The sequence below is a fragment of the Orycteropus afer genome, unplaced genomic scaffold (assembly GCF_000298275.1).
Source record: "Orycteropus afer afer isolate SDZICR_OR568_19922 unplaced genomic scaffold, OryAfe1.0 scaffold00103, whole genome shotgun sequence".
NCBI lineage: Eukaryota > Metazoa > Chordata > Mammalia > Tubulidentata > Orycteropodidae > Orycteropus > Orycteropus afer.
The window spans coordinates 2758513-2769145 of NW_006921690.1; the positions used below are offsets into that span (position 1 = coordinate 2758513).

General features: G+C 39.5%; 1 protein-coding gene across 1 annotated transcript in view; it reads left to right on the forward strand.

The window, feature by feature from the left end:
* Positions 1 to 10283, forward strand: part of SLC1A2 (solute carrier family 1 member 2) — a gene marked incomplete at its 5' end in the record, with an annotated part of 64962 nt that extends 54679 nt beyond the window's left edge. Inside the window, 2 exons of the mRNA XM_007943255.2 lie at positions 5558 to 5789; positions 10212 to 10283. Coding sequence (XP_007941446.2) covers positions 5558 to 5789; positions 10212 to 10283 — 304 coding nt within the window. The remainder of the gene's footprint in view (positions 1 to 5557; positions 5790 to 10211) is intronic.
* Positions 10284 to 10633: the final 350 nt, after the last annotated feature.

The following is a 10633-nucleotide window of genomic DNA, read 5'->3' on the forward strand; positions in this document are numbered from 1 at the left end:
GGTGGGTGCCTTGGGAGGAACAGTTGGAGAAAGGGCTGGAGGGAGGCAGCATGTCTGGCCTTGCAGTAATAGGCCTTGGGTTACTGCTGGTAATCCTGCCTTCCCCTTGTAGGGTTAGAGGAGGTCAGAACATGTGGCCTCCTTCTCGTTTTTGCATCCCCATAGCTAATCAATCTTCAAGTCCTATAATTCTCCCTCTTAAATCACTCTCAGAATCATCTTTCTCCATGCTACCACATCCTCACTAACTGGATTTTTACAGACTCTATCATCCTGAGGAAGACTCCCCAAAACATAAGGGAAGGAAAGAGTGTTCTCAGATGGAGAGATGCCCTAGTGAGCTGAAGTCTAGCTCTGATCTGTTTTTCATTGGTAGCATCGTCTAGTTAGAACCAGAAAGACAGTAGGTTCACAAGTGACCATCCTAAACCCATGGCCTTACAAGGGAACCAGGGCAGACTCCTCTCAGGGAAGCTTCATTGTTATTATTCTCTAATTGGAAATAGATTTGATAATAGCAGCAATAATTTATTTTAGACCTCTGTGCAAGAACAAACTAAGGATTCTACTTTGCTTAGGACTTAATCTTGTTGTTGTTGTTGTTATGTGCTGTCGAGTCGGACCCGACTCACAGCGACCCCTCCTTGGGTTGCCGAGGCAGTATCACTACAGAAGTAGATTGCCCAACCTTCCTTCCGAGGAATGGCTGGTGGATTTGAACCACCAGCCTCCTGGTTAGTAGTCAAGTACCTTAGGAACTATGCTACCAGAGCTCCTGGACTTAATTTTAGTGCCCTTGTAATGTTACAATTGAAGGCTAGAGGGTCCAAAATTAGAGTATCTCAGTGACATCCTTTCATAAAGTTCTTATTGCTTTGTGTGTGTGTGTGTGTGTGTGTGCTTTTCCAGCACTCTTCTCTTCAGGACTTTGAATATCTAGAAACATGGCCAAAAGGACACTTCACACTTATGGATGAGAGGACATATCTTCTATTAAGAACTTGATTAGCTTTCATGTTTTGACTTTCTAAGGGGGACAGTTATCAACTATCTTTTTTCTTTTTTTCAAAATCAGAACTCAGGACATAATATTTGAGAAGGATTTTTAAAAGCACTTCCTGGTTCAAGAGGCAGTCTGGAAGGTTTAATTTTTTGAGGAGGTTAATAACTCACTGCCTTTGCGTCAGATCCAACCCACCTTGGGTTTCTGAGGCAGTATCTCTATGGAAGTAGATTGACCAATCTTCCTTCCGAGGAGTGGCTGGTGGATTTGAACCACCAGCCTCTTTTTAGCAGTCAAATGTCTTAGGCATTATGCCACCAAAGAGTGCAAAATGAAGTAGTTGTTCCCCAACCCCACCCCCCAGGACACATAGTCATGGTGCATATTAGTCAATGAGAACATTGTGGCTAGGTTCTTTATCCTACTGCTGTGTGTGTGTGTACGTGTGTGTGGAGGGGAAAGAGAATAAGAAGGGAATGGATAATTTCAATCCTTACAAAAAGATAAGTTTTCTATTGTAGAAGAATTCTGCCTTAGCTAGTGCTGCTATAACAGAAATACCACAAATGAATGGCATTAACAAACAGAAATTTATTCTCTCAGAGTTTAGGAGGCCAGAAGTCTGAATTCAAGGCACCAGCTCTGGGGAAGGCTTCCTTTCTCTGTCAGCTCTGCAGGAAGGTCCTTGTCTCTTTTCAGTATCTGTGGGCCCAGCTTTTCTTAGAGATCTCCATGTGTCTTGGCATCAGTCTTTCCCTGGGTCTAGGAATTTCTCAGCACAAGGACTCCAGGTCCAAAGAATACACTTAACTTCCTCCTCTCTACTAACTTCCCTCTCCTTTTATCTCTTGTAAGATAAAAGGTGACTCAACAAGAGTGTGTCTTGAGTAAACGTGGTGATTTGAGTAAGAGTGGGACTTGAGTCATTCCCTCCTGTAAGGCTGTGACTCATGATACAATCCACCCTAATCCCACCTCACTAACATATAGAGGTTAAGATTTACAACACACATCACAAAATGGAAGATAATTACATCAGATCACAAAATGGAGGGTAACCACACACTACTGGGAATCATGGCCTAGCCAAGTTGACACATACATATTTTGGACAGACACAATTAGATCCATGACAAATTCCCAGGTGGTTAGTCTTTCCAGTAGAACTAACAAATAAAATTAAATAAGTAGAGATAGGCTTGTGTCTTTTAGGAACAATTTAAGTCAAGAGGAATTCTTTTTTTGGTAGCTATTGTAAACAGTATTGATTTCCTTACTTCTTTTTCAGAAATCTCTTTGCTGATGGAGAGGAATCCAACTGATTTTTGGATGTTGATCTTTTATCCTGCCATGATGCTAAATCTCTCAATTAGTTCCAGTAGATTTTTGACTGAGTCTCTTGGGTTTTCTAGGTATAGGATCATATCATCAGCAAATAGGGATAGTTTGACTTCTTCCTTACCAATTTGGATGCCTTTGATTTCCCTTTCTTGCCTTATGGCTCTGGCTAGGACTTCCAGTACAATGTTGAATAGAAGTGGTGATAGCAGGCATCCTTGTCTGGGTCCTTTTCTCAAGAGGAATGGTTTCAGTCTCTCTCCATTGAGAATAATGTTGGCTGTTGGTTTTGCATAGATGCCCTTTATTACATTGAGGAATGTCCCTTTTATTCCTGTTTTGCTGAGAGTTTTTATCAGGAATCAGTGTTAGATTTTATCAAATGCCTTTTCTGCATCAATTGATATGATCATGTGGTTCTTCTCCTTTGTTTTATTTATGTGGTGGATTACATTGATTGTTTTTCTAATGTTGAACCATCCCTGCATGCCTGATATGAACCCCACTTGGTCATAATTAATGATTTTCTTGGTATGTTGTTGGAGTCTATTGGCTAGGATTTTGTTGAAGATTTTTGCATCTATATAAATGAGGGATATTGGTCTGTAGTTTTCCTTTTGAGTGATATCTTTGCCTGGTTTTGGTATCAAGGTTATGCTTGCTTCATAAAATGAATGGGGAGGATTCCATCCTTTTCTGTGTTTTTGAATAGTTTGAGTAGGATTGGTATCAGTTCTTCTCTGAATGTTTGGTAGAATTCTCCAGTGAAACCATCTGGGCCAGGACTTTTTTTAGTTGGTAATTTTTGATGACCTGTTCAGTTTCTTCTTTTGTGATGGACCTGTTCAACTTTTCCACATCAGTCTAAGTTAGTTTAGGTAAGTGGTGTGTTTCTAGAAATCTGTCCATTTCTTCCAGATTTTCAAATTTGTTGGACTACAGTTTTTCATAGTATCCTGATATTATCCTTTTTATTTCAGTTGGTTCTGTTGTGATGTCACCCATTTTGTTTCTTATTCGGGTTATTTATATTCAAGAGGAATTCTTGACACAGCTAAGAATGACTGAAACCTGGGTACTAGTTTTGATATTTGGACACAATGTTTCCGTCAAATTCCTTCCTTTCCTCCCCTTTTTCTTGGCTACTGTTTATAGAGTGCTTATCATTCACCATTATTTTATCATTGATATATGTATCATTCATACATTATGCTGTTGTTGTTAGGTGCAGACTCATAGCGACTCCATGCACAGCAGAACGAAACACTGCCCAATCCCGCACCAGTTCCATGATCCCTGCTATACTTGAGCCAATCATTGCAGCCACTGTGTCAATCCATCTCGTTGAAGGCCTCCCCCTCTTTCGTCCACCCTCCACCCTACCAAGCATGACATTCTTCTCAAGGGAATGGTCCCTTCTAATCATCCCATACATTATGCTAAGGACATATATTTTTTATTTTTTCAGTGTTTGCTCCTCTGCCTTCCCACCCCTACTAACCAACAAAGAAAGTTTCCTTCCATATATAAACCTTTCCTTGACTTTTTACAATAATGAACTAATACAATATTTGTCCTTCTGTGATTGACTTATTTCACTCAGCATTATGTCCTCCAAGTTCATCCACATTATGTGGTGTTTTGCAGATTCTACATTGTTGTTTAGTGTTGCATAGCATTCCATTATGTGTATGTACCATAGTTTGGTTATCCATTCTTCTGTTGATGGGCAGGTAGGTCATTTCCTTCTTTTTGCTATTGTAAATATGGGTGTGCATATATCTCTTCTTGTCCTGGGTCTCACTTCTTTAGGATATATACCTCATAAGGGGATTGCTGGATCAAAGGGTATTTCTAATTCTAACTTTTTAAGGAATTGCCATATTGCTTTCCACAGTGGTTGTATCATTTTACAGTCCCACCAGCAGTCCATGAGAGTCCCAATCTCTTCACATCCTCACCAGCATTTTATTTTCTATCTTGTTGACTTTGCTATTAGTACTAGGGTGAGATGGTATCTCATTGTTGTTCTGATTTGCATCTCTCTAATGGCTAATGATTGCGCACATTTCTTCATGTGTTTGTTGCCACCTGAATATCCTCTTAGGTGAAGTGTCTATTCATGTCTTCTGCTCATTTTTTAATCGGATTGTTTGTCTTTTTGTTGTTGAGGTGTTGGAATTTTCTATAAATATCAGAGATAAGTCTGTTGTCAGATATGTCATTGCCAAATATTTTTTCCTAATCTGTAGGTTCTCTTTTGACTCTTTTACAGAAGTCTTTTGAAGCACACAAAAATTTAATTTTTAGAAGGTCCCATGCGTCTAGTTTATCTTCAGCTATTTGTGCATTTGGGGTTATGCTTGGCAGTCTATTTACCCATAAATTGTTGTTGTAGTTATGTGCCGTCGAGTCGAACCCGACTCGTAGCGACCCCTCCTTGGGTTTCCGAGGCAGTATCACTATGGAAGTAGATTGCCCCATCTTACTTCCAAGGAGTGGCTGGTGGGTGTGAACTGCCAGCCTTCTGATTAGCAGTCAAGTGCCTTAGGCACTATGCTACCAGAGGTCCTATGCCATAAATTAGGGCCCCTAAATTTGCCCTTATTTTTTCCTTGAGGAACTTTATAGTTTTAGGTTTCACATTTAAATCTTTGATCCATCTGGGGTTAATTTTTTATATATAGTGTGAGGTACAGATATTGTTTCATTTTTCTGCAAATGGATATCCAGTATTGCCAGCAGCATTTGTTAAAGAGACCGTCTCTTCCCCATGTAATGGATTTCAGCTCTTTTTCAAAAATCAGCTGACCATAGGTCGATGGATCTATTTCTGGGTTCTCAATTCTGTTCCACTGCTCTATGTATCTGTTGTAGTACCAATACCAGAATGTTTTGACTACTGTGGCTGCATAGTAGGTTTTGAGATCTGGGAGTGTGAGACCTCCTAGTTTGTTCTTCTTCTTCAATAGGCTAAGCACTTACATTATCTCATTTAATTTTCACACAAACTTATGATAGAAGTGTGATTATTACCTCCAAATGATATACAAGTAAATCAAGGCTCATCAAGGTTGGGTAACTTGCCCCAGATCAGACAGAGGGAAAAAGGTGAAACTATAGTTCAACCCCAGGTCTCTCTGGTTCTAGACTTTGACCTCTCAATCATCATCTCATACTGCTTCCTCACTGAACTTTTTCTGTTTTTGTCCCTAGGGACAGGATGAGAACTTCAGTCAATGTTGTGGGTGACTCTTTTGGGGCTGGAATTGTCTATCACCTCTCCAAGTCTGAACTGGATTCTATTGACTCCCAGCACCAAGTGCATGAAGACATTGAAATGACCAAAACTCAATCCATTTATGATGACATGAAGAACCATAGGGAAAGCAACTCTAATCAATGTGTCTATGCGGCACACAACTCTGTCATAGTAGATGAGTGCAAGGTACCATTCCCATTTTTGGATATCGAGACTTGTATATAGTAGTGCATGCTCAATTTCATACAGAACAAGCACCAAAGCCCTGCATGTATTATTGTCACATTTATTTTTCTAAAGAATCATGTAATCCAAGCTTCTATGAGTCCCAGATCATTTAACTCTGTGTCTAACATGTTGGGAAATCAACAGGTCTAACAGTAAAAGAGCCAATCAACTGCTCATTTCATCTATGTGATGAAAAACAACCATTCTGATTTCCTCATTCACCCACTTCACTAATTTGATCAGGTTTCTTGAATAGTTTTTCAAGAATTTATAGTTGCTAGAGCTTTGCTAAGGGGCTCTGGTAGCATATTGCTTAAGACATTTGACTGCTAACCAGAAGGTTGGCAGTTCAAATACTCCAGTCATTCTTCAGAAGGAAGACTGGGCAATCTGCTTCTGTAAAGATTTACTGCCTTGGAAACTTATGAGTTGGAACCGACTCCATGGCAGTGAGGTTTTTTTGTTTTGTTTTGTTTTGTTTTTTTGAGAGCTTTGCTTGCTTTCAAACATTTTATTATTCAAGTAAAACACCAAGAAGTACTCAGCATCCTTTAATTTATAATGTACCAATTTTTCCTCCTTGCTGTAAATCTCGTATTGGTCCAAAGGTGCCCACATAACTTCACACAACTATCTTCCTGTCCTTTTTTTTTTTTTTGTGAGAGGGGTGAGTTTTAACCTGTTAATTACTTTGCTCCAAGAAGGAGAAAGCAATTTCAAGTAAAGATAACTATCTTTCAGAACAGTTATCTGAAGATTTGAAAAACTAACAACAACAATAAAAAAACCACTTTTGAGTGGTGTAGATAGTTAAAGACACTTAGGTGCTACCCGGGTGGAAGCTCAAGTCCATCCAGAGGCACTTCAGAAAAAAAGCAGGTGATTTACTTCCAAAAAACCAGCCATTGAAAACTCTGTGGAGCTCAGTTCTGCTCTGGCATATATAGGGTTTCCATGACTCGGAATTAACTCAATGGCAACTGGTTTTTACATCTCACACACTGCCTGGAAGCCCCATCTTTCCTGCAACAGGATGTTCTGGGCTCTCCTCCAGGCTGTTGGGTGCTAGCATTACAAGCTTGATGGGCTCTGTCTAGCCTTCACTGTAACTAACCTGACATTGTGAAAAAATAGTATGACCAGAGTGAAGCAAATTTGAAGAAACCTTGCAGGTGAACAAAGAGACAACTCTAAGTGTTGGTTTACTAAAGTGGTTCCAGGCAGCAGCTGAGGACAATCCAAACCCAACACAAGTATCTGATATCTCTTGGATCCCTGTTGATAAGACCTCATTTAGAAGCTAATTTCTTTGTTATTTCTGGGTCATTCCAAATAAATACCATGGCTTCTGCCAGGCAACTAAGGAGACAAAGAAGCAAATCTCTTTAGCAAACTGAAAAAATAGGTCCAGAATTCTAGTGGACCATCCACAGTGTTTTGCTCATCCCCTCTATATTAGGTACTTGTGTGGGTGAACCATGGCTCAAACACAAACTAGGAAGGGAATCCATCCATCTAGAGGCAGTTGCATCAGTGAATTGACACTAAAAATAATTCAAATGATTAGATACTCAGATGTGCTTAAAAGGTACTCTCTTTTCTCCTAGAATGTTAATGTTTCCTGTATCTGAATGAATGTGCTAGGTTATTCCCCATCAAAATGTCAGTTTGGGACCATGAGGACATTGCTTAAGGACACAGGAGAAGTAGAATGCAGGGTCAGCGTTCCCGTGAGATGGCTTCATGCTTTTTTACATTTCGCAAGTGCTTCACTGTGTGCCTTATCGGGTTTAGTTGAGTGTCTCGTCTCATTCCTGTGACTTCTTGCATTTGGCCATTTATTAAGTTTTTGTTGAGCACCTGTTGTCTGCAAAGCCTCAGTTAGATGCTGAAGGATAACAAAATGAATGTGTGATTTCATCGTGGAGATGAGACTTGAACCCAAACTACTACCATACAGAGAGGAAAAAAAAGCAATAAGAAGCAAAGTGAAATTGTCATGAATATATTTTTTATTTTCAATTGTATTTGAAGGTAATCCTAGCATTTAATTGCCTAGGGCATACCCATTTAGGGCTTTTCAAAGAATTTTTGTGTAGGACATGTTTTGAAAAAGAAGGCATAAGAGCATGGAAATAAATTTAGATTTTGTAGTTCTCTGGATTTTTTTTCTTTTCTTAAAAGATGTCAAACACAGTTGAAGAAGTTTGCTTCATTTTCTAATCAAAGTATTCCATAGGAAGTAATCCCATGAGAAAAGAGAATTTGTCCCCATTTTTCACTGTGTGACTTAGCACCTAAAACAGTGCCTGGCATATAGTGGGTGCTAAAACAAAATTGTTGAATGCATTATTTTAGCATCTCAACCTCATGGTTTCATTTCAGATAGTTTTTTCCTGGAAAGTTCCATAAAGTCAAGGGTTCACTCACTCTATATAATTGATTATCCACTCAACCGTATGCAGAATTCTTGCTGAATTAGCATTAGATGGTGAAATGGCCAAGCTGATTGGTCATGAAGATAATGAAAATGGCCATATTGGTTTAATAACCATTTTAGTTGTTTGTATTTTTTTTTGGAGAAGCAATTGGGTTCTGCTCAGTGAAGACTAATTGATCCTTAGTCTTTGTTAGGCAGGTTGATTTTACTCTTGTTGCACTGTATCAATTAACTTGTCGATACTGACATGGGCAGGAGGCACCCAGAGCTTTGGAGATGAATTTACTTCCTTCTCTAGAATATCCAGGTCACATTTGCTCACTCTTTTGAACTTCCTTCGGGTTAATTCTCAATCTCACTGTTTTTCATTTTTTAAAAACTGCAATGGTCTAAGACATCAAGTGTGTAGGGATAGCCCCTCTTCTCTTTGCTTTCCCATTACCCTGGTGGTTGGGACAGAGAGGGGTAGAATGGGTTGGGCAGGAGAATTCCAGCTTCCTTTCACCCAGGCAGGAAAGGAAATCCCAAGAAAGCTGCCCCAGCTACATTGGAAACATAGATCTCAGTCTTTAAAAAAAACAAAGAAACTTCCCCCATATTCCCTCTGGTCCTCCCAAAGGCACCACAGTGTGATTTATAATTTTGTGCTGCTATTGATTTAGTTCATCACTGAAAGCCAAATAGGCACATCCAAGGTCATGGTGGAAAGCAGCTTTCTCCAGACAAACAGGCTGTCCCTGGCAATCTTTCTCGACAGTTCACCAAAGGGGAAACAACTTTGCTGCAGCTCTGGTCAAAACTTTAACCATTTCAAGCATTGTGTTACGCTGGCCTCTCTGTTTTCAAAATCATGCCTGGCACTAGTAGTTTGAAGTTATGCAATAGCTGTTTTATTTTAATCAGAATAACTGCATGTGGAATAATCATTGCTTATTTCACTGTCTGTGTGGAAAAATGTGGGGGCACTTGTAGGGGCTGGAGAAACGAGTGGTTTTTATTTTCATTTGCTTGGTTTGTGAAGGGCACTTGGTTTTCTGTTCCTAGCATGTTGTGTGTGCTCATAATGCATGCATTTCACTTCCACATGGGTAAGAAGAAGGTCAAATTTCTTTCAAACATTGCTGCGTTTGTCATGTCTCCATATCCTAATGCTTCCATAAATCCAGTCTCTCCATTATGTGGAATATCAGTCGTGGGTTTAAGTTTGCACATGACGTTGAGGACAGACAGACAGAAGGTAAGCTAGGAAATTTAGATGTGGAGGGGAAAAACCTCCCATTCTGTGTAAGGGTTCAGTTCACTTTGAGCCAGGAAAACATGATATAGACAGTCTGATGCTTATATATGATTATTAAATACCTACATTGAAATAATTTTGATATACAGAGTCACTGATCTCAGGCTTTTAGTTTATCTCCCTTAAAAAAAAAAAAAAAAAAAAAAATCTTTACAACCTGGACAGCTTATTTGGTAGAATAAAACCACTGTTGTTTCTGATTTTAAAATCTGGCATGTATATAACCCTTCTGGTCTCACTGCAACTGAACCTTTCCCATGCATGAGTAGCTGCCTAGTTCTGAATATGTTCTCCGTGGTTGTATGGAGTAGCACTTGGACACTGTTTTCCAAGGACTGTGTTATTGCGTGATGGTACTATGGGTAGTTAGACACCCCCATGACCTAAAACCATAGTAGAAGTTACTGCCCAAATTGCCAAATATCTGTAGTCCCTCAGTACTACTAAGGCAAATATTTTAATGTTCACAAATCGATGCTGAAAACCAAGATAGGCTCAAAACCAATTTGGAAGGAACAACAATTAAAACAGTATTGAAGTCATACAGCATAGCCTTGCATCTGGTGCTCCTCCAGACAACCCGTGGAGTCTTTTTTTCTGGTTCATGGCCTGTAAGCTGGATGTTGATGATAATTATTTTCAGGTAACTCTGGCAGCCAACGGAAAGTCAGCCGACTGCACTGTTGAGGACGAGCCTTGGAAACGTGAAAAATAAGGATATGACTCAGCAAATTCTTGAATAAACTCCCCAGTGTATCGTATGATAGAGGATGATATGGAGATTAAACAAGATTTCTTTAAAAAAAAAAAAAAGAAAAAAAAAAAAACCTCCTACAGATATTTCTCTGTTTACTTAATCTGTTAGCTGAGGCTTAGAGGAGCTGTTGTGAGTCAATGACGATAGGCACGGTGCTGTGTCTTTGCCAAATAACGCTTCATAACTGTCTAATTTTCTCACTTGTATTATTGTTTGAATGGACGCTGCTGGAGGAGTCAGTTGAATTGAAGACACATCTTGCCGGCTTCCCCTTTCTGTCAAGATGCAGAAATGTGGATGCTCTTTTC